This window comes from Boleophthalmus pectinirostris, unplaced genomic scaffold (genome assembly GCF_026225935.1).
Source record: "Boleophthalmus pectinirostris isolate CB_2022bp ecotype Guang Dong unplaced genomic scaffold, ASM2622593v1 HiC_scaffold_5, whole genome shotgun sequence".
Taxonomy (NCBI): Eukaryota; Metazoa; Chordata; class Actinopteri; order Gobiiformes; family Gobiidae; genus Boleophthalmus; species Boleophthalmus pectinirostris.
In genome coordinates, this window is record NW_026571404.1 from 9171118 (window position 1) to 9196014 (window position 24897).

At 39.5% G+C, this 24897-nt stretch overlaps 1 protein-coding gene across 1 annotated transcript in view; it reads right to left on the minus strand.

Moving 5' to 3' along the window:
* valopa (vertebrate ancient long opsin a) overlaps positions 1 to 23986 on the minus strand; it is an 83627-nt gene extending 59641 nt beyond the window's left edge. Inside the window, exons 1-2 of the mRNA XM_020941995.2 lie at positions 23610 to 23986; positions 1310 to 1520 (exon numbers count right to left, since the gene is read on the minus strand). Of these exons, the coding sequence (XP_020797654.1) occupies positions 1310 to 1520; positions 23610 to 23973 (575 nt within the window). The 5' untranslated portion in view covers positions 23974 to 23986. The remainder of the gene's footprint in view (positions 1 to 1309; positions 1521 to 23609) is intronic.
* Positions 23987 to 24897: the final 911 nt, after the last annotated feature.

Sequence of the window (24897 nt, forward strand, 5' to 3'; positions counted from 1 at the left end):
ACAACTCACACTTATGTCCCAAATAATACTCCCTACAACTGTACAACAACTCACACTTATGTCCCAAATAATACTCCCTACAACTGTACAACAACTCACACTTATGTCCCAAATAATACTCCCTACAACTGTACAACAACTCGCCCTTATGTGACAGATAATACTCCCTACAACTGTACAACAACTTGCCCTTATGTAACAGATAATACTCCCTACAACTGTACACCAACTCATCCTTATGTAACGGATAATGCTCCCTACAACTGTACAAGAACTCACCCTTATGTAACAGATAATACTCCCTACAACTGTACAACAACTCACCCTTATGTAACGGATAATGCTCCCTACAACTGTACAACAACTTCCCTTATGTAAACAGATAATACTCCCTACAACTGTACAACAACTCACCTTTATGTAACAGATAATGCTCCCTACAACTGTACAAGAACTCACCTTTATGTAACAGATAATACTCCCTACAACTGTACAACAACTCACCCTTATGTAACAGATAATACTCCCTACAACTGTACAACAAACTCACCCTGATGTAACAAATAATACTCCCTACAACTGTACAACAACTCACCTTTATGTAACAGATAATACTCCCTACAACTGTACAACAACTCACCCTTATGTAACAGATAATACTCCCTACAACTGTACAACAACTCACCCTGATGTAACAAATAATACTCCCTACAACTGTACACCAACTCACCCTTATGTAACAGATAATACTCCCTATAACCCTATGTCCTGTCAATCATATCATTGTTGCACTGTCTTCCTGTGACCTCTTGTATAAAGCTGTGATTTTTTATTTTATTACTTAATTTTACATTTTATTTTTACTTGTACAATTAGATTTATATAATTATGTCTGATTTCACACTTGTCTCTTGCTCTTTTTTACTACTTATTTAGAATTTATTATTACCATTTATATTTGTTTATGTGTGAGCTACTGTGTCCATATAATTTCCCTTCTTGATAAATAATAAATAAAGTTTGTCTAAGTCTAAGTCTAAGTGCTGTGTCCTTTTTTGACCAAACAAGACTTTTCGAAAACATATGTTAAGCAAATTCACACATATATGGATTACCAGAGTGTCTATCTCACTATCTGGTCACTGTTAATTCTATTTTAAACCTGCTCCTCACCTCAACCTCAAACACTTTCTGCCACATTTTGTTATGGTAACATGTCACAACATTGTTTTTTAGACCCAGAAGTGAGATCAAACTTCTAACAATATCACAATAATCGTATGTCAAAGATGTGTGGACGTGCCCTCACCAGTCGGGCTCGCAGGTGGTCCCGATCTTGCTGACGGTGTAGCGGTTCCAGCCCAGCACCGGGGGGAAGGTCCAGACGAAGGAGAAGGTCCAGACGAAGAGCAGGCCCAGGATGGCGTGTTTGGCCTGGAGACGAATGTTCCCGAGCGGCCGACAGATCACGAAGAAGCGCTCGAAGGACAGCACTGCCAGAGACCACAGGGCCACGATGCCTGAAACACACGAGGATCAATCTGGGTCACCTCATTTAGTTTCTGTGTTCATTAGACTGTGTAACTTTTCTGGTGGAAATATTAAATCTATATCTCCATGGAGACATCAGGTGAGTGACAGGTCAGATCTGTGACGGGGTGAGCACTTTCACGATAAGAGTTCATGTTTTTTTTTTAGCAATGGAAAGACAGGTACATTCAAAGCCGTACGAAACATTCGAGGTCAATCAATGGTAAACGGTCACATTTTTATATCACGCTTTTCCACCTTCAAGGTACTCAAAGCTCTTCACAACAAGGAATCACTCACACATTCACACAGCATTCATCTATGGGAGCTGGAATTGCACCGCCAACCTGTGGGTCAGTGGATCTGACCTCTAAACCGATTATGTTTTTATGTTGAGAGCAGGATTCGAACGCTCTCACCAACTGAGCTACTGCTGCCCAATAACATCTGCGTGGAGACAACTACATGGTGGACGTTCCAAAAGAAAAGTTACATAGAGCCGCTTTAATCTATATAATTACCATATTTTTTGGACTATAAGTCACACTTTTTTTTTAATGGTTTGGGTGGTCCTGCGACTTATACTCCGGTGCAATTTTTATATTAAAATTCAAAGTGTCTATTTGCTCCCTGGGTGTTAATAGTTCAGTGGACACGATTTTTCTATTTATACCCATCTGAAGAAAAAAGGGAATGGTGATGTGTCTACTTATGCTGCAGCCACGAGAGGCTCTAGGCTTGTGTGTCAGTTTTCTGTGCATGTCTCCAGCAGAAAAAGCCACTATCATGCTGCAAGTAGTGAAATATTCAGCCGAAAACGGTAACTTGTGAGAACCTGGGAAAAGGTGGGGATGGAGAACACAGCTTCACAGTAACCAGGAGGGTGCAACACGCAACTTTCCTGCAAGTCACTGGATGGATCGACTTCAGTGACAACTAAAACCATCCTGTTGGGATTCAGAAAGGCCAGAATAATTGTAGCTAGAACTGATGTTGAGTCTGACGACAGCTACACAGAAGAGGAAGTAGCACTCCGTTTTGCTCTGAAGTGACACCAAGATCGAAGAATTCAGTGGATTTAGTGATTTGGAGTGAGATTGTGAGTTTGGTAAACTTATGTTCTGTTGTTTATGCTACAGTTATCTGAATAACTCTTCATATGTTATGTTAACAAACCAGACACCCATTCAGAAAATAAACCATATAATTTCCCAGTTGTTTGACAAACATGCATAGATGTATGTACATGCTCGTAACAAATGTTGTAGACTTTATCATGCACATATTAGCAGGACTCTAAACTATAGGTCTGGAGTCAGGATATTTTTTCATGCAGAGAAGATTACATAATTGCTAATGACTAATTGAACCCATTCTAAAGCTTTACAAACATTGCGTTGTATTGTATTTCAGTTACTCACGCATTTCAATTTACTATAATTTACTTTTCTCTCTGTGAATAAGTTACACCCTGCTTTTATTTGTACCTGGATTGTCAACACTCACACCTGTAAGTTGACACTAGTCATCAACCATAGACAACACACAACTATTATCATTATTTTTATATTTGATTAAGTTATTATTATAATAATAGGTTACATTCTGGCACCAGCTTGTCTCCGTGGAGATGTTACTTTGCCTGGAATGTCTCACACTCCAGACTTACCTTTACGTTCTTCATGGAAACCATCGCATTACAGGTCTGATCTGTGGTGAGGTGAACCCACTCACAGTAAGAATGCATGTTTTTCACTGTATTTTCAGCAATATAAACAATGGATTAACAATGCAGATGTTTTGACCTGGTTTATCTTTGTATGTAGAGGGCATGTCTACAATAAATAAAAACAGGGAACAAACTCAAACATCTTAGTACAATATGACTATGCTGAATCAGTTTTGTGGGTCAGAGAAAAAGTGGAGTCATTTTCAGTCACAAAAGAAGAACTGTTAGTTGAACGGAGCAAATTTATGGACCTGGTGGCTATCAAATAATGATTTAGGTGAACGTAGGTGGAGATTTGGATTGGATGTTTCATTCAAAAACCTTTCCATTTCCATAGAGTTTCATTGGATCTTGCCCATGTAAAGTAGGTTTACTTGACGAGGAGAAAATTCAGTTTGTCGACTGGACAAAAGTTAGTTTGGTTGAAGACGTTTCACAGCTCATCCAAGCTGCTTCTTCAGTTCTGGTCAGACGCTGGTGGACACTTCCTTATATCTGCAGGGAAGAGCTAACTAACTGAAACTAACACACCTACTTGTTAACAGTTTCTGTTAGTTAGTTAGGTAGGTAATTTTCTCCTCACCATGGATTCTACCTGGACGACTGAGGGATTCTTCACACATCTTAAGTTTACTTGATGAAATTGTAATCTGTATTTTGTTGGGTATTTTAGAAGTCAACAGTCTTTGTCTATACATCAACTACGTACAATAATATGACAATGCTAAAGGTGCACAAAATAACTTTTTTGATGGAGGATCCGGTTTGCCTGGAAATGTCCCACAGTACAGTTGTCCCTCGCTGTATCGCGGTTCACCTTTCGCGGACTCGTTGTTTCGTGGGTTTTTTTAGTACAATTTTTCATGCTTTTTTTTACAGCATATGAGTGCGTATAGAGCTCCGGACCCCACGTGACTCACGGTGGGCGGGCCGCCATTTTGGCAGTAAAATGGATAGCGCCACCGCTGAATTTTTCAAGCCATCGGAGTACTCACTTTAATTCACAAGACATTGAGCTTCAGATCAAAATTTAAATGGTAAACATTGACCGATAATGCCCCGGGGTGTTTTTTTTTTAAATTTCCGCTGAAGAAGACGTCCCAGATCCGCAGTACATCGCCAAATGAACCAAAATTGGTCCGATTGACATGCCTCTGTTCCTTAGAACAGCAATACCTCCAATTATCAACACCGATGTTCCCTGTTAAGACCACGGGACATCCTCATCAAGAGTCATCATGAACTCGTAAAACACAAAAGCACGGGTAACAGCAGCAGCAACAGCGATAAAGAGGAGCATCACCGCAGCTCAGATCCTCAGGACGGGGTCTGCGGTCTGGTCCTTGGTCCGGAGGCTCCGTCCTCCATGTGCTGGTTCCAGACGGTAGCGAGCAAGACCAGTGCTTGATGGACTGGGTCTGAGCTGTTCCGTGTCATCGTCTGACGCTGGTTCCGTGCGGGAAAAGCGAGAATGCACTGTGGACTACAGGTCTGGACAGTTCGCTCCGGCGGTCAAGAACTGCGGCTGGTTCCGAGGTGATGCAAAGCATCCGGACAGAAGCGTGAATAGTTTGGTGGGTTATATGTTGTTCTGAGCGTCCGACCTCCGCGCTCTTTGTTCCTGGGAACGTTCTTGTCAGGCCATGGCTCCTGACACCACTCCCCGCTGTAGCTCCTCTGAGCCCGGCCTGAACCGGAGCTTCTCCCGCTGGTTCAGGACTCTGGTTTTGTGTAGCATTTCTCACACTAGGCTAAAAGCAGGACATTTTTAAAGTTGAATCAATTGAATAAGCTATTGCCTATTTCCATAAAATTATTTGGTTAATTATAAGCCAAAATAACAATTGCTGATTGCTACTTTGGAGCCACACGTTCGCACATTGGTTTTGCTCTGATCTTTGTGTATTACATTATCTGTATTGGAAAATTGTTGGCAAAATTTCGGAAATGAATCGCGGCTGCGTCTGGAGAACAATCTGTTTTGCGCTGGAGTTACAGCGCGAGTCAGCCGATCTGCCGATTACTGCCAAAATGGCGACACCTTGTGCCTGACGAGCCGGTGACGTCAGCTCCCGGAGCTCTATTGTGTTCCTCTCCCTGCGTTCTGATTGGCTGTAGACCACTGTCAATCAGTCTCCTCCGTGCCGTGTCTCCTGTGCAGTACAGAATGCGTTCAGCTGCCAAATTTACATAAATGTTCGATCACTATCAGTGTGATTCTGAAGCGCAGCGTGATCGGGCAATTGCTGCGCTTACCGTGAGGTGCGGAGCTCTCCGTCGGTCCTTTCTCCTGCGGTCACCTCTGAGCCTGTCCCCACAGTGAGTCCTGGTTCAGTTCTGGTTTAGTCCTCCTTGTTCAGTCCTGGAATCAGTCCTAGGTTAGTCCTGGGTTAGTCCTGGTTTAGTCCTTGGTTCAGTCCGGGGTGTATGCAGCGCAAAAGTTTGATATAATCTCGAGTTAACGTGCGGGTGCGGTGTTGTACTGTGCGGGTGCATGTCTCCAAAAATGGACCTGTGCAGGACTCTGTGCTGTAGGGCTCCATTACAGAATAAATGAATCTTCGGTTCGTTACATAAAGAAGGAGGAAAATAACAAAAGGACAACAATAGCAATACGTTTTAAGAAGGATGCAAAAAGGGTTAGGTAACTGTCCTGCCTGAGAAAAGTGTATAAACAGCCTTTTACAGCCTTAAAACATGTATAATAATTGTAAAATATAAAGTTGACTATTTTGCGGATTTCACCCATCGAGGGTTAATTTTAGAACGTAAATCCCGCGATAAACAAGCGACCACAGTGTAGCATTAAAGTTATTTATCCACACGGAGTCAAGCAGACAACGCAACCAGGGTATGTTACAGTTCAGATCCGTGGAGAGATAAGTCCGCTCACAGTAAGAACACATATTATCTGGGTATTTTGTTAGCAATAAAATAACTGTACTTCAATAGATTCGTCAAATGCCATATTGCGGAACATTCCAGGAGAAGCAATAACATTTTGAACCCCCCACCGGAAAAGTTACATCCCTGTTATGAGTTGTACATTCTTTGTTATATGTCATTGCTTATTGTTTAAGGTTGACGTGTGTTCTTCAATAAAATCTTCAAAATGAGCTACAGTACAGCCGCAGACCAGACGGACTAGATCCTTATATCTCCCATAGGCACCGGGGTTTCAGACAGAGGGGGACAGCGGGAGATCAGGGGAGAGGGCTGGAGGAAAACACACCCATTTATGCAGCACTACAGTGGGAACATGGGACTCAGCGCAGACAGGGCTCAACACAGTGACTCCAATAAAATGTATGTATGCTGTAAACTACTTAAACATAGAGTACTGTATCTCATTTGAGCAACTTACACAACTGAGTGAGTCATAGAAACAACACGACAGCTGAAAAGGACAGTGAGATTGATCATGAAAGGGCAATAGACAGTGATTTCATTTTGATTATTTTTATATATGTGATGTTTCAAAAAGGCTGCACTGCAAAAGTATTTATCTGTTAGGGCTGTACGCCTTTAGTCGTTTGGGTGATTACTCAGTAGCTGGTGTCTTATGTTGCGTTCATGTGGTCTTCTGGAACTCAGGAATATGTTTTTCGGAGTTGAAATGCACCTGAATACAGTACAAGTAGGAAAAACAACTCGGGAACTTCCTCTTCTCAGGAGATTCACATCTGACTCACTGCTCAGACGAGATGAACAAAAATCAGCTGATATGTTCATTTATCTAACACATTCAAGCTCTTTGACTAAAGTGATTACGTCTGTGGGCTAATCCAGATCATAAGAGCAACAGATCTGCACAAAAATACACGAGACAACAACTGTTTCATTAAATACAGATGTAACGTTAACTGGCAAAAACGTTTAAAAGGCCAGTAATAATAAGTAATAATGGATCAGCGTTTGGACTCAAAGACGCTAGAAGCAACAACAACTGTGTGAACACTAAAACTTTTATTGTATTTTTGTAATCTTATTGTACATTTGTGTAATTTTTGATGTGTATTTTCTTTTAGGATGCCTTTTTGACATCTGGCAAAGGGACTACCGATGCAAATTAGCTCTTATCAGCTAACTCGGGCACATTTACATTGTTTTGATGTTGATTAATGTGCATTGTCCCTTTTCAAATAAATAAACAAATAAACTCTTAGCCTACTGAGTAGCTCTTTTAAACACTGTAAATGAGTGAGTGATTTTATGGTTGGTGACATCAAAATCCTGATTTTCTGAAATAAAAGCACATGAGCGCAAAGTTCCCGAGGACCACATGAGTGCAGCATTTGTCGACCAATATTTATATTAGTTGACTATTAATTTAATTTAGATTATAAGGATTTATATGGGATAAATGTAGAAATGAGAAGTGGGTGAGTGAATTAGCTGAAGATTTGGTATTTATATGTAAAAACGCAGATTAAACTCCTAATTACAAGTTTAATCTTTCTTTAGTCTTTCTATAAACACTTTATTTCCTAGTACAGCATATACACAGTTCTTTTAGCATGAGTCTTGTGACTTTTTTTTGAGTTGACTTCAATCAGTAGGAGACGTCTTTAGTTGACTGCCATACCAGGTAGCCAGGCTGGCACCGCCTAGTGCCTCTGCTCAATTTCATTTCTCTCCAGCAACAAGGTCAGGAATCGGAATACACTACATGATTTGCAAGAACCCTGGAAGTTGTAGAACACGCACCGGCCAATCAGCGAAGAGCTGCGAAGCCAGCAATTCCTTGGACACCACTGAGCGTTCCGGTGCATTACATACATCACGACCAAACAGCAGCAATTGGTTAGTACCCGCCTACCATCGAGTGAACTAATCCTAATGCTGCGAGGTCAGACAGTTTCCACAAAGTGAAACCGGCTGATGAATCAAGTCCCTGTATCTATCTTGTGCCTTTGTGTTGGATTTCAAAGTACAAAAGTAAACCCCTTTATCTACTGATAAAAGAACTATAAACACATTACTAAAAATATTCCAAGCTATTAACTGTTGTAATAAGAGTCAAAAACAATTAAAAGTTTTCTGAGGGTAAATATGCTCTTACTGTAACACACAAACAGCATTTATACATTTTTAAAAGCCAGAAAAGTTACGCAGTGCATCTTTAAAGTGTGTTGGTAATCTTGTTGTGTTAGCAGAGACCAAACACACAAGAGTTAAAAGCTAATAGACTAATACATTCTAATTTTGCTTGCTTTTGTTTAGTTGAAGATACTTTGGACACTCTTGTTTTGGGCCCTAACTTTGAATGTGAACACAGGTTTAAAAGAGTCCCCCACTGTGCAGATCGGTTTGAAAAATGACCCCAGCGCGGTACATTGTGATAGTGGGGCTCTGCTGTTCCTGAAATAGTCTAATGAAGCAGTACGGGGACATTAGGCCACCTCCTCAAGTCCAAAAATATTAATTATGGCGATAAGTCATTTTCACTGAGAGCCTAATTACCACCCTTCATATTAGTACAGGTACGGGAACGTCTCTCTCCTCTCACCAGGGAGGAAACAAGATTAGGGATTAGTTTAAAACAACAGAAGCAGAAAATAAGTAACTTTACACTGTATCTTGAGGGTTCATATGGTATATATTAATATTTAATACAGATGAGGGGCAAATAAAATGAATATTGTTACGCTTTTGTTGTAAATTAGAGTGTTCTGGAGACTCTAGTCATTAATAGAAATAAATTCATTCAAATTCATTCAGGTTCAATAATTCAGTGAGTTGACCTTTTCATTATTTTGTGGCACAAGTACAGTCTTATAATTAGGAAAAATTGGCTCTTGTACCACATCTCTTGAAGTATGATATCATCACATTGTACAATCTGAAAACCGCCAATAAATTAAAGACCTACAGATAATAATTATGTGAGAGATGTCTCAGAGATTCTTTTATATCCATAGAGAATGTTGGAAAGTTTGGTTTTAACTTTCTATTGCCATAGAATCATGTAGGTGATGTAGCCTGATTCATCAGCCGGTTTCACTTCGTGGAAACCGTCTGACCTCACAGCATTAAGATTTGTTCGCTCTACTTTTTTTATGTAACCAATCGCTGCTATTTGATCGTGACGTATGTAATGCACCGCTAACAGGGCTAACTGCTATCCCATAGGAAGAAGGGCAATAACGTCTTTCCCCTTGATAAAATTTACCAAACTTTCTCTTGGTTCAGGCTTTAAATCCTCAATCTCGGGAATCATTGCCAACACAGAATATATCGCTCTTCGCTGACTGGCTGGTGCCTGAACTTGCACTTCCGGGGTTCTTGCAAACCGTCTAGTGTATTCCGATTCCTGACCTAGTCGCTGGATAGAAATGAAATTGAGTGGAGGCACTAGGTGGTGCCAGCTTGGCTACAGGTGATGTGCCACCTCCAGAAAGTTACAAGGTGTGGCTTTAAGATAGAGAAAACTGCTTAAATGAATAGAAGGAAAAACAAGTGATGCATTTATTGTCCTATTGACCAACCTTAATTAAAAATACAGTTTTCAAAGTCTGCCCCACTTCACTTAAGTATGAGGCTGGGGTACCAAATGTTAAACCTTACATTCAGTTTCAAGATATGATCTTAGAGCTACTGGAATGATCCGACGTGCTCCAGAGGGTGTAGAGAAAGTCCTTTGCCAGCCTAGAGGTCAGTCCCACGATCTCACTGTTCTGACCAACTGTGCATCTGGTCCACATTTAGACACTGTGGATTCTGCTTTGGTATTTTGTGAATGGAAACAACATCAAAAACAGAAAAAGGATGTTCAAGCTGAGAGCAAGTCCCTTTGGTAGGCATAAGGTTGAGGCTAAAGCCCGGCGGCGACAGGAGCCCATTACGTCCCAAAACGCACTTTGATCTACAGACGAGATCAAATGGTTTCAAGATGACAGTGGAATTAACACAGATGTGAAGATCTAAAGCAATTTTAGTGCCGGTTAGTATTCATTGATCTAACAAAGGGAACAAAAAGCTGAGTGTTCACTAAACTGCTGTGACACTGCAGGTAAAGAAAGCTTTGTTTGTTAATTGGCTTTGTTTACGTTTTCCTGGACCTCCATGGTAGATTTTCATTTTAAAAAAATTATGTTATCGATCTAACCTTAACCGTGACCCCATAGTCTAGAATTGTCCCTCAAAAGTCTAAAACACAAATAGGCAATTTTTCTTGTGTCTAAATAAATACAACAAAGAAATGCCAATTGCTGTTTGCTTTGACGTGATGAGAAATCTCCACTCTGGCCCTTAAAAGTTGTGAAAATCGCTTACATTTATCATATACTGTACAATATATCATTATGCTGAAAAATTAAGATGCTCAGAATGCATAAGGTGAAAGAAGAATAACTTTGGACCACTACAAAATGTTTAAAATTAACTATTTCTGTTTTTAAGAGAGGAAAAATCAGTTACAGCACCTTTAAACTTTATTGTGTAAAAAAAAGAAAAATGAGTCTCAAGCCTATTTCTTATTATTGAATTTGAGTTAAAGATTTTAGTAACGTGACGACTGGACTGTAGGACATTAGATTGATTTGTCTTTTTTTTTTTTTACATATATAAATCATATTCCGCCTTATAATGTACAGCGAGCCACCATCACCAATGTCATCGTGCAGAGATCATGTTTCACTTTGGCCACTCGGATCCTCAATGTATTGAATCCTCTTGACTGATTTCAGAACAATGCGTGAATTCAAGGACCTCCTGAGCGCTCAAGGATGACGAGTCCTTCGCAAACTTCCCTTTTGGATGATAGTGGCATGGAGGAGTGTTAGAATAATCTTCCAACAGTCATATCACCATGGAATTTTGACATTATAATTGAAAGAACTGTTGTTATAATTCCAATGTTTGTATTTAGTAAAGGGAAATTTTAATTTAATACACTTCTGTTGTTAATTTTGGATGAACTGTACAATTGTAGTGTTGTGAGTGCAGTTTGAGTCAGATATAATCGATCTTCTTTGCCCAACCCCCCACTAATCGATCCCAGGACAGCTCTTTAGTCAATCAAGAATTTCTTCAATTGACAAAACAGACCAAGTAATCTGTCCCAAAAAACGTTTAATGACCCCACAGGTCCCCCTCACTGCCTCTGAACCAGGTGAAGCAGCTTTCACTCACAATCTCACTTCACAAAACTATTGATTAGTCTTCATCACAGCTTCTTCAAAGATAATGAATCAGCTTTTATGGTTATTAGTGCATCTGAATGGGATATTTTGGGTGTTGCCATTGGAAACACATGCCCTTTGACCTCCCGAATCAATATGCATTGCTTGGTCTTAAATCAGATCTAGGGAGGCTGGAGTCATCAAGAACGTCTGAGCACTTTGCATTTTTAGTGTTCTGATAGTCTTGCACTGGAGAAAAAAAAAAAAAAAAAAAAAAACGAAAATATAAAAAATACAAAAAATACAAAACAAAACAAAAAAAAAATATATATATATATATATATATATATATATATACATAAAAATAAAAATAAAAACAACAGAAAAGTAAGAAAAATACAAAAATACAAAAAAAAAAAAAAATAAAATACAAAAATACAAAAAAATACAAAAATAAAAACTTTTCCTGATTTGCGGTGAGTATGTTACATTGAATAAGTATTTATCAATTTATCAATGCTCCAATCACCACAGACACCACTGATGCCTTTACTTTCCAGGCTCTCTCCAGCTCCTCCTTGAGCCCCTGGTATTTCTCTAGCTTCTCGTGTTCCTTTTTCCTGATATTACCATCGCTTGGTATTGCGATGTCAACCACCACGGCTCTGCTCTGTTTCTTATCCACCACCACTATGTCTGGTTGTTTCGCCATCACCATCCTGTCAGTCTGTATCTGGAAGTCCCACAGGATCTTGGCTCGGTCATTCTCCACAACCTTTGGAGGTGTTTCCCACCTTGATCCTGGGGTCTCCAGCCCGTACTCTGCACAGATGTTTCTGTACACTATGACCGTCACTTGGTTATGTCGCTCCATGTATGCTTTCCCTGCAGCATCTTACACCCTGCAGTTATGTGCTGGATTGTCTCAGGAGCCTCTTTGCACAGTCTACACTGTGGGTCTTGTCTGGTGTGGTAAATCTGGGCCTCTATTGCTCTGATCAGTGCCTCTGTGCTGTCCTTCAGACCAGCCCTCTCAAGCCATTGGTAGGATTTCTTGATATCAGCCACTTCAGTTATGTTCCGGTGGTACGCCCCATGTAGAGGTTTGTCCTGCCATGATACCTCTTCCTCTGGACCCCACTGTCTGAGACATATATATATAATTGTAATTCACTAGCCTTTTGCCACAGACAACAGCAATAAAAAACAATATCAAAAATTTTAAACCAAACGCCTACTGTGATTGTAGTAGATGGATAGTAGTAGTAGTAGTGGTAGATAGTAGTAGGAGTAGTAGTGTAGTGGATTGTAGAATAAATTGGTCATTACCTCTGATCGGGACAGGAAAGTGAATGGATACTATACTTTAGTGTAAAGTGATTAAAATAGGGACAGTATAAAATTAAACTCCTCTTTCTTTCACACTGGCATCAGAGACAGTTATTAGATATTGTTGATAGATGAAAACTGAACTTTACACAAAGGCTTACTTTTCTGGACAGCACTGATTGAACTGAAATAACTTTTAATGGCTGCTTTGCTCAGGTTTTTTGCTGTTTTTGTGAAAAAGGGAGAAGTGTGCTTTTGCCTGACGTCTAAAATAGATGTCTGAAGTCTGAAGAAGAGTTTTTTAGAGGATAAATAACAAAATTTCTTGCTGCTCAGCTTCTTGTGTTGCTGTCTGACAAAACAGACCGTGTTTGCTGGTTTTTAAAGGTCAAATAAAAACCCTGGGATGTTTGTATGATATTGCAGACTGATGCTTTTACCTTTAACAAAACATTTTACTCACAACTTGATCATACTATATTATTGCTAAAATAGGGGTAAACTTTAAACTTATAAACTAAAGAAACATTTATTTTAGCCTGTGGTGAAATAACACAGATGAAATTGAGAAAACAGGCTCCTTCTCTACAGTGTGTCTTGAGTAAATATTAATACTGCCCCCTGCAGATGTGGGGTCATATTATTTTCTTCAGTGAGTTCATTCGGTTTAACACAACTCAGTGTGAAAGTGACCCAGTCCTGAGTCGGGCACAGAAATAGAAATATAAAAGCATCACAAACTCAAAGTCATGGAGGAAAATATGTGTAAATGAGCTATAAAAAATGTTAAATATTTGTAACTTTGCTTATTTCTCTAATGTTTTCACTCATTTCAAGCTAAAGTCAATTTGTAATTACAACTTAATGGTGCTGTACTAGATAATTTAACTGTCATTTATAAGTTTGTAAGTGCTTTTCACACCGTTCAGAGGTCAGAGTGGACTTTTGTCATTACTTCCTGCTTAACGGAGGATAAAAATACTTTATAATTAGATGAAAACAACACACAATGGTCTAATTTCAACAGCTGCTTTTACAATATATCTGCACTGGGGCAAAACATTTATGCTTTACTTTATGTACTTTATTAGACTTTATTTCATGAAAAAAATAGCAAATTTGATTCTTGTGAGCTTTAAGCCATTAGAACAAACATGTCAAACTCAGGCCCAGGGGCCAAATTTGGCCCACGATATAATTATATTTGGCCCACGAGATCATATCAAATATGTATTAGAGCTGCCCGCTGGCTACAGATAGACTATAGAGACATTATTTATTTAAAATGTTATTTTATATTATGCTTGTTTTGGATTCAATGTTTAAGCAAAACTATTATTAAACATTTATTTTAATAAGAAAAGGTTTAACACTACATATCTCAAAAGAAGAGAAAACATGCAGGTGTTGTTGAAATTTTTCAATAAATATTAAGTTTGGCCCATGACTTAGTCCAAGTTTTTAATTTTGGCCTCTGTGAATTTGAGTTTGACACCGTTGTGTTAGAATGTTGTTACTTCATCAAAAATATACCTGGAGTTGTTTTGTTTCATTCACACATGTTTAAGTAACACTTTATTAATAGTCTATCTACATCCACAAAGCTCAAAATGCTTTGTTCCACCTTGTGATGTCATGAAGTAAGCAATTTTCAAGGTAACAGCTCCTTTTACCTTTAATTCAGTAGAGATGGGCAATTCTAGGGCTGAAATTATCCAGATGATTCTAGTGAAGGTGTATGGACTTTTTTCTGATTGAGAGAAGAAATGAGCCTAAATATCCAGGGTTTGTGTGTTAAACATGTGAATCCAGGCATGTTTGTGATGAGGAAACAACATTATAACAAAGATCAGAAAATGTGGGTGTTATAAGACTACTATAATGACATGTAAAAACCAATGGTCCCTCTGATTACTCACAAAACAGTTTGAATGTCCAGAAACCAGATAATAATCAGAATTTGCATGTTAACATATCCACTCATTCACAGCAATCAATTACATTTTTTCACATTGCAACAACCACTGTTTGTAAACTAAAAGCTTCCCTCGGTGTAATCCAAAAGCTGTAATATAATTCACTTAAATCTCTCTCTATTTTTACTGTGGGTTAAATCCGATAATCTGTTCATGTGATTTAGTAAGAGCCGGCCATATGAATTCCATCATATTTCCACTGATGGTTATTTGTAATTGAGCATTCATCTGCGTCAGTATCTGCCCGTCCTGTGACTCCTCTAAGTTATCACATGTAAGAAATGAGAAGACCATTTAACAAATCCAATAAGACATCAAGGCTGAGTCAACTTTCTAACCCGGTTTCTCCATCTGGAAGAGCTATCTATACGTCGTTGGGAGATTGCTTTTTACACTGACAGGGCAGCTCGATCCAGAAAAAAATAATCACAATTAATGAAATCCTAATTGAAATCCGGATTATTCACATAATTATTTGCATTGAACGTGCTGCTTATAGGTAGCAGAACAGTTAGCTCAAAACACCCTCTAATCTACTTACTCAAATCTCATACACCAACTTTTACTCAGAGAAACACGTGCACACAAAATGGACTTCGGAATGAGTATATGTATAGACTACTGCTGAAACGAGCCTGATTTTAGACGGTATTGTGTATGTATTGTTTTATGTGTACTGTATATTTTTTTCAATGGATGTAATAATCATGACTAGAGCTGCTCGATTATGGAAAAAATTATTATCACGATTATTTTGGTCAACACTCAAATCAGGATTATTCATACGACTATTTTTTAGTTACATTATTCATTTATTCAGCATTTCTCTCTCAAAAAATACACTTTGGTATTGATAATTTACTTTCAAAACTTTCAAACTGAAGATAAATATAGGCTACAAATATGAACCTTAGAGCAGTTCTGCGATGCATAAAACATAAAATGAATAAAATATACTTTGAACAGGAAATAAGGCATAGAAAAACATAAATGTATCCAAAATAAACTATATATCCAGCTGTTCTACAATCTCTATATTAAAAAAAATAAAATAAATATACTTATTTATATAAACAATATAAAAATAAACTTTGTTAAACTTCATAATAAATCATTTGAACTCAATTATATGAGTTTGGAGATCGTTTGACATACAAATCGAAATCGCGTTCAAAATTCAATTAAATGCACAGCCTTAATTATGACTGATCAGTTAAAGGTACTATATAACTTTTCTGGTGGAGGGTTTGCCACCTGTTTCCATGGCGATGTTATTGCTTTGCCGGGAATGTTCCACAGTGTTATTGGCATTAAACTTTACTATCTCCATGAAGACATCACTAGTCCAACTTACAGGTCAGTCTTGTGGAAAGGCGAGCTCGCTCAAAGTAAGAATGTATTTTTTACAAAGTATTTTTACACAGTGCACCTTTAATCATTGTCGTATAACACAAATACAACTGAATTTACGATCAATCAAAATTGTATTCATTGCACAGCCCTTACACATGACCCTTTGTCACTAGAGTATAACAAGCACTAAGTGACTGACATTCCTTTGGTTGTGGGGAAATTACAACTGGCACCGAAGGGAAATCCTCCAGCTTACTTCTCCTTAGATTGGACATTGCTAACGCACTAGTTGCCACCTTCCAAGTAGGAAGTTCGCCAGGAGGGTCTTCTAGCTCCTTCTGACCCTGGCTTCAATTGACTTACACTGGGATCTTATCACCCCTGCCTCTGTAACTGCTGCTGTGAGCCTTGTCATTTTGGTCTTAAAATGTTCCTATTAACCTGCTCTACATGATTCTGAATTTTTCATTTCACTCCGCTAACCGTTAGTATTGGGAGGTTCATTTGAGCGGTGCTGAACACTATGGGTGACATCACCATCACTTAGTCTACTTCTTTTATACAGTCTGGCGCCACCTAGTTCCTCCGCACAATTTCATTTCTCTCCAGCGACTAGGTCAGGAATTGGAATACACTAGATGGTTCGCAAGAAACCCGGAAGTGCGAGTCTAAGCACCAGCCAATCAGCTAAGAGCCATACATTATGTGTTGGCAACGATTCTCAAGATCGAGGATTTAAAGCCGGAACAAAGAGAATGTTTGGTGAATTTTATCAAGGGGAAAGATGTTATTGCCCTTCTTCCTACGGGATTTGGGAAAGCTTAATATACCAGTTAGCCCCGTTAGCGGTGCTTTACATATGTCACAACCAAATAGCGGCAATTGGTTAAATAAAAAAAAGTACCTGTTTACCATCAAGCGAACGAATCCTAATGCTGTGAGGTCAGACGGTTTCTACGAAGTGAAACCAGCTGATGAATCAGGCTATAAATGCAGGAGTTAAAATTCTCTGCACAGACAACCAGAGCCTAGTCAAATGGAGACTTGGCAATTATTTTTTGTAATCTAACACAAACTTCTGAGGTACTACAATTAGTACAACTACAAAATGTGGTTTACTAAACTGTATATGGTGTTTTAATAGTGGCAAAAGAAGAAATTCAATTCATCAACTGGACTGAAGGGAGGAGTTCACTACACTGAAACACCCTACTTGTTAGTTTGTTTAGTTTCAGAGTAGTTTCAGTGTAGTTAGCTCCTCCCTTCAGACAGATATAAGGCTGTGTTCACCAGTGTCTGACCAGAAGTAAAGAAGCAGCTTGGATGAGCTGTGAAACGTATTCGACCAAAATAAACTTTTGTGTAGTCGACAAACTGAATTTCTCCTTTTGTCATGGATTCTACCTGGGCGACTGAGGGATTGTAAACACAGCACTGTCTACTGTTCTTAGTCCTTATGTGGGTATTTTAGTGTAACCTAAGTAAATGTGCAGCTTTCTGGTCAGCGAACAATGGGATTCCCAGTAGATGGTGACATCACGCATGACTGCCTTGATTATAGCCGGGTGTTTCTGAATACAGACATCCTGCTGCAGGGGCGGAGTTTGAAATGTAGATACCTATTAAACACCCCCGACTCTCCGCTTTAGTCCTCCAGTAATGCCCAGTTTAGCATCTCTTTTTCCCATGTGGTTGTGAGCAGAGTTTTGATGTTCCCGTGGTTTTAATTGCTTTTTAAAGTTGGTCTAACTCACATCACTCACACTCTGGCACAAGACTGAATAAACATATACATATAAGTCTCATTGCCGCTACTTACTTCTTGCCTGTTTTAGTGTTTTTTTTTCTGCAGATGGGCCCTATATGGCGACTTAGCTGAAGGATATTGCCGGTCACGATGCGAGTGGGTTGTTTATGAAGCATCATGCCTGGAGATACGCTCGGAGCTCATGTCTGGAAACAAAGAGGAGCGCAGACTTGAATAGGGTTTATAGACTACTGTTGAGACGCGCCTGATCTTAGACGGGCTTTATAAAGAGGTCAGACACACACAGCATCGACGTGAGGGCTAGAAACATTGTGATTCAGGAACATGGAGAGCTAGTAAAGCAGATCAAACTAGACAGAGGAAACTCATGCATTTAATAGGCTTCTGAATCAGGGAATTAAAAAAAAAAACTTCTGGTAACATTTTATAATAACTACACTTGCCCATGTCTTAGTAAAGCATGAGTAAACACTTAAGATTTGTACAAAGAATAAAATATGAATGCTTAAGATTTAGTGACTACCCTAAATCGAAGTGGGCTAACGGAGTTTGACGTCACCCATAGAGTTCGGTTGAAACCAAATGAAGCTCATCAAGGCTGGCAGTTATAGCAGCTGATCTACACCCAGGAATCATATTTGGAAATGGAAACCAAAGATCCAATAAGGAGCGAAGTGCTGAATTTACATGGCCCCTCCCACTGGTTTAGCAGGGAGCGGGCGCTTAGGTCAATCAACCTGTTGCTAACGTTGGCAGGAGTGAGCTCTGGGAAAATGAGCACCGGTATTGAGCTGTGCCTGCACACAACCCCAAGTTCTGTTACAGTTTAAATGCCGTTGATTTAAGCTATACAAGGCACACATTTCCCTCCATGGATTGTGTGTATATATTTTTGAAAAAAAATTTTGTTATAATGTTTCTTCCGTCATGACTAAAAGACAAGTCCATTGTTATTGGCACTATATACAGTATTTTTGGACTATAGGGTGCACTTAAAACCCTTACATTTTCTCAAAAATTGACAGTGCACCTTATGTATTAATACTGATTGTGCATATTGACCTCGAACCAATTTTACATGGTACACTTCGCTCAAAAATCTGTCATAATGTTTTAGTACAACTTTGGTAAACTATGAAGCCGCACCGCTTGATGGATGCATTACGACTCCCCTAGTCAGGAGCCTATCAGAGTCATGTCCTTTAGTCTGACAGAAGGTGACCGCACCAGTGCACAAGGAGCGAGCTGTTTTTTCAGTGCTTATAGTTTATGCAAATGAGTCATATGGTTTTAAGTTTTGTTTCTGTAAAATGTAAACAAATGTGCACAAATCTGCATTAAACACATTATTACTCAATGTATATTTAAATCCTCCTCGTAGGAAATTAAAAAAAAAAAAAATTTTCCACCAACATTCACATTCATTATAAACATTCACCAAGACAGGGAGGCAACCCCGGGCGAATTACACCACGATCTGCCGATGGATCGTGGACGCCTGAACTAAGGATCAGTCTCAAGTGTCGTCCGTTTGTTTTCGCTTAATGTGCCTTATAATCTGATGCGCCTTATGTATGAAAATAAACGAGAGAATTCAACATTACTGATATTGCGCCTTATAATCATGTGCACCTTATAGTCTGAAAATTACGGTACATAAAATTGAATTGCATGAAATTGTCCCATTTGTAATGTCCCCAGTATCACAAAGGTGAGGTGTGCGCCCTCTTGAGGTGCATTATTTGGGAGAAGATATAGTCTAGATTTGCGACCTCTACCCATATTCATATAAATTATTGAATAAAGGTGATCCTACAGTGGGAGCATTATTCGATGGATCAAGTGGGCTGTCAGAATCTGCTACCTTTAGTGGGAGCCTTACTTGATAGAAGATATAGGCTTGTCGGAATGAGCTACACCTACCCAAATTCATATAGAAGAGTGAATAATGGTGATTATACAGTGGAAGCATTATTCAGTGGCTAAAACGGCCTGTCGATATGTGCTCCCTTTAGTCGGAGACCTATTTACGACTGTCGAAATGAACTACCTACGCATATACATATAAACGAGTTGAAGTTTTACATAACTAAGGTATAAGGTGTGATCACTGTGTGCAAACTGCATCAAACCCGCTGTCTCTAATCCAAAGAAATGCATTATAAAACTGGAGAGGTTAGAGTTTGGCTTTAATGGATCTATACAACTATAAATGGAAAAACATAACGTTGCTTATTTCGACGGAGCAACCCATTTCGACAGAACACCAGATTGGTCTGTTATTAATGTTCCTATCTTGATTTATGGACAAAATAGTCAAATAATAACCCCACGATCACGTAAAGTGGGTTAAGTGGGATTTTAAGACCAAAAATGACGAGTGTAATGGCAGCAGCAGTTACAGAGAAAGAGGTGAAGATTTTTCAAAAGAAGTCTATTGCAACCAGCGCTCAAAAGAACCACTTCACGCCAAATGTGCACTTCATATCTGGAACGTGGCGGCTAACACATTATCTATGTCTATTTATACAGTCTATGCCCTAAATATGAATCCTAAATTAAATAGTTTCTAAGCCTGAATTATTCTTACTTGTTCTAAATAAAAAAATGTGTTAATTATGAACTAAGTCTTTTGTTCGTGCTCTAATCTGCTGCTCGTCTTTATTTTTTTAAGCAGTTGTGAGGACTGTAATCATTTCAAATTCTTTTCTCACATTGATGGGCACTCAAAGCACTTCATGTCAAGGAACCATTCATCTTTTCACTCAGATGTAAAGGAGCAGGGTTTATAAGATTTATCTTCTTCTTGTTCCTTTTGTTCATGCAGCAAAGACAAGGCAGATAATGGTTGGAATATGTATTTATGTTACTTGTCAGATTTTTGTTGTTGTTGTTGCTCTCTTTAAATTGAAGCCAATGAAATAACAGCATGAGCAATAAATAAATAAACAAATAAATTAGATGTATTCATGAAAGGTGCAGTGTTGTCTTGCTCAAGGGCAAACAGCGGTATTTATCGCCAGGAGCCAAATGTCAGGTTTGGTGCAGAACATCACGACACACTGAGAAACTGCAGCGCCGCTTTGTGCAGGAGGCGGGTTTGGGCAAAGAGAAGTAACCTGCTGAGGTATATTCACTCATGCGTACTCAGAATTTGTGAATTTGACCAGTTTTTCAAGGCCACTGTCAGGAGCTGAGATCTTTAGCAAGCTTTGGAGAAGTAGTTTATGTTTCAGGTTCATGGAGGAAACAGATTACCGAGAGGAAGCCCACAGAGAAAATACGCAAAATCTGAACAGAAAGCTGACATCCAACCAACCAAACCCAAGACAATCTCACTGAGGCAAGAAGAGCAACCACTGTGAAAGTATAAATTAGAGCGTATAGTGGCTTCTAAAGGCTTCTTAGTCAAGTCTTTAGTCTTTCGTCAGCAGTGTTGGGAAGGTTACTTTTTAAATGTATTCCCCTACAGATTACAGATTACATACCCCAAAATGTAGTTTGTGACATTATCCATTAAATTAGTTAAGGTGAGTAACGTAATCTGAATACTTTGGATTACTTGATTTTCTGTAGAGAAGCAAAGATGAGGAAATCTTCACATAAGATGTTTTATCTGCTAAAAGAAAATAAAAAAGCTCAGTCTTTACTTAACCGTATTAAAATATTATTGATAGAAGAGGAGGAGACAGAGTCCGTGCAACATGATTTAGTCCTGTTAAATCCTGGTTTAGTCCTGGTTTAGACCTGGTTTTAGTCCTGGTTTAGTCCAGGTTTAGTCCTGGTTTAGACCTGGTTTGGACCTGTTTGGACCTGGTTTAGACCTGGTTTACTCCTGGTTTAGTCTTGGTTTAGACCTAGTTTAGACCTGATTTAGTCCTGGTTTAGACCTGGTTTTAGTCCTGGTTTAGTCCTGGTTTAGACCTGGTTTAGACCTAGTTTAGACCTGGTTTTAGACCTGGTTTTAGACCTGATTCAGACCTGGTTTAGACTAGTTTAGACCTGGTTTGAACCTGGTTTAGTGTCCAATGGCAATGGATATAGCCCGAAATGTGAAAACAGGAAAATACCGCCGTGTAATCCATTTATTTCAACAAAGTAACTGTAATCCTATTACCACTCACTGAAACAGTAACTGTAACCGAATACAGTTACTCATAATTTGTACTCTGATTACGTAACTCCGGTGCATGTAATCTGTTACTCCCCAACACTGTTCGTCAGATAGAAATGATTTTGACAAGACAAGGCTTTAAATGTAATTACAAACATGGCCGTTACATGCTGATGGTCTCTGATAACTCTGCTCCTCCTGCTCGTGTCCGACCAACCGCCAGCTACAAGTTCGTCTTTTCACACAAGACTTGTAATTGATAGAGACTCACTAATCATTTTAGCATTTACACGACCATCTGTAATTATGGGCTGTGCATTTGTTAGAGAAAAGAACCTGTTTTTAATTATGATGTTCCCTGGTATGCAACTAGAAATCACAATCTGTTCTCGACAGATTCACATTAGGCGTTACATGCAGTTTATATAGCTGCAAGACTAAATGACTAACTTGTATTATTACAAGTCAGAATCATTTTCATCTATCAATATATAATAAAGATTGATAAAGATTGTACTATCCTTTTGAAAGCAACATTAACAACAGTAAACAAGAGCCGATTACATGCAGTGGAATATGTAAAGAACTCACACTCTGCTTCCCTTTTCACTTCATTTTAAGTTTTCAACAGAATCATAAACACAATATTTGCGATATGACTGAGCAGAAAAAGCAGTTTACACAAGGAAGTGTACTTTGTGAATGCAATCATTGTCCCTCACAGTGCTCATATACGTATAATAAAACAGGCGCAAAGATGAATTCAGAGGTATGAGACAAACTAATCCACATTTTAACAAGTTTGCCAAGTGCTTTTCTCTTTCTCAAGACCCACTCCTGCAGCCCCAATGAAAGCCTGGAGGCGGGACACATTTCTGAATTTCAAGTGTACTTTATGTTCGACCAACACTAAACCTAGAGACGTCTGAGCAGCCAACATACTCTTACTCTAACCTTCACCTTCAGTTAATGCACTCTGATCCTTTTACATTTGTTGCTATGAATTGTTTATACTGAATCCATCATTAACCCAAAATATGCTCTGTTCAGTTCACCCCAAACCCAGTTCTTTCACTGATATGTAAACACTTGTAAATGCAAATAAGTCAGGTTTGGTTTGATTGGCAAAAGTGCATTTGTTTAAATAAAATAGAACTGTGTGCATAAAAGAATGCTGACTGCAGTAATCCAACACTGTGCCTGTCCCGTGAGTAAAAGCATCACACAAAGAAGATCACTAATGGAGGCGGGGTGGGCTACATTGTTTAAGAATCTAATATTGATCTCAGAGTAACTGGTTTAAATACAATTATCTATAGATCTAATGGATGTTGTCATGCTGCTTATTCATTAAACTGTTAGCGCTGCAGGTCGCGCTGCACAAGAATACATTTAATAGGTCTATGCTAAAGGTAACAAAGAGTTGGCAATGTGTATGAAACATGTACATTCTAACCAGAGACTGTACAGCCCGTCACTGAAACGCTTCACAAACTCATCATGCAGCATGAATGAGTCTGATGGGCTGATCTCGTCCCGTAGTAAAATCGAGTTTTCTCACGCACCTGCGCTTCATTCATGCTTTTTTGTTTCTCCAGAGCAGAAGAGTGAAACCTGGACTGCACTGACACCTAGAGTCTCCGCTGGTACAGACTCACTCTAAACTCCGTAAAGAACTGCCACTCACCGAAGAAAGTGACGGCGAAGCCCTCGAGGACGCACGCCCAGCGCCCGAGGAAGAAGTAGCCGCGGGAGTTGGTGAGGAAGCTGATGAGCCCCCCCGTGAGGGACACGAGGAAGTCCGCGATGGCCAGGTTCACGATGATGTAGTTGAGCGGCTGCCGCAGCTGTTTGAAGCGAAAAGTAACGAACATCACGAGGAAGTTCTCACTGAGGGACAGCGCCGTGACCACGAACATGAGCACCGCGAGCACCGTGAAGTTCCACGGCTCCACGTTCGGGATGGGCTTGTTGAACGGGTCCCATAGCTCCGTGTGCGGCGTGGGCTCCGCATGGGACACCGCGTTCACCGAGAGGCTTAAAGTATCCATTGTCCATGCCTCCGCGCGCTTCACTCCGGCATGTCGGTCTCAGTTCACGCGCACTCGGACATAGTGCAATAAGCGGCGGAACGCGCCTTTAATGAGTGCCCACATCGGCTCGAGCGCTTTTTATAGACCCGCGCGCCTCCACGTCACCGCTGCCCTACGACACGCACAGTGAGATGCTCCACACTCATGGATACAGACTATGTCCACACTGCGCGCGACAAGTGTCCAATGCGCACCTCGCGCACAGACTACTCTGAGCGCGCTCCGCTCGGTCTGTGAGGCGGGATCACACAGGTCCTCCCCTGTCCTCACCTCTGAGCACCTGCTTGTTGTTATTGACTTTAAATTTGGCCACTTTTCAAAGCGGGTTCACTCCATACAAATACAGAGGGCTCACCGAGGTGTTCAGTCTAATTCTAACGCACTGTTAATCATGAAGCATATGGCATATTTAAAGAAAATCATGGACTAACGTAAAGACAAAGTGAGAGGCTCTAGACCAGGGGTGTCAAACTCATTTTGTTCCGGGGGCCGTATCCAACCTATTTTGATCCCAAAGGAGCCGGATCAGAAAACTCATGACATATAAACCCCAAAAAATAACAATAAGTTCAAATATTTGTGCAGAGAAACGCAAATCTATTACAGAAATCTTTTTTAATTGATGAACTCTTTCTTATTATAATATTATAAGATTATGAACAACCTGAAACTTTAAGAAAAATTCAATTTCAACACAAAGTTTTAACATTAACTTGTATGTAAACAGGAATACGTCCATTTTTCATGGAAAATCCTGCACTCGGCTCCACTTTTCTCATTTTGGACATTTTGCTGATGAGGGTGTCATGGTCAACAGTCAAAACGATCGTCCTTTTGGAAAGAGACAAGTCTTCATTTGTGCTGCTCTGGTGGGAGGGGCCA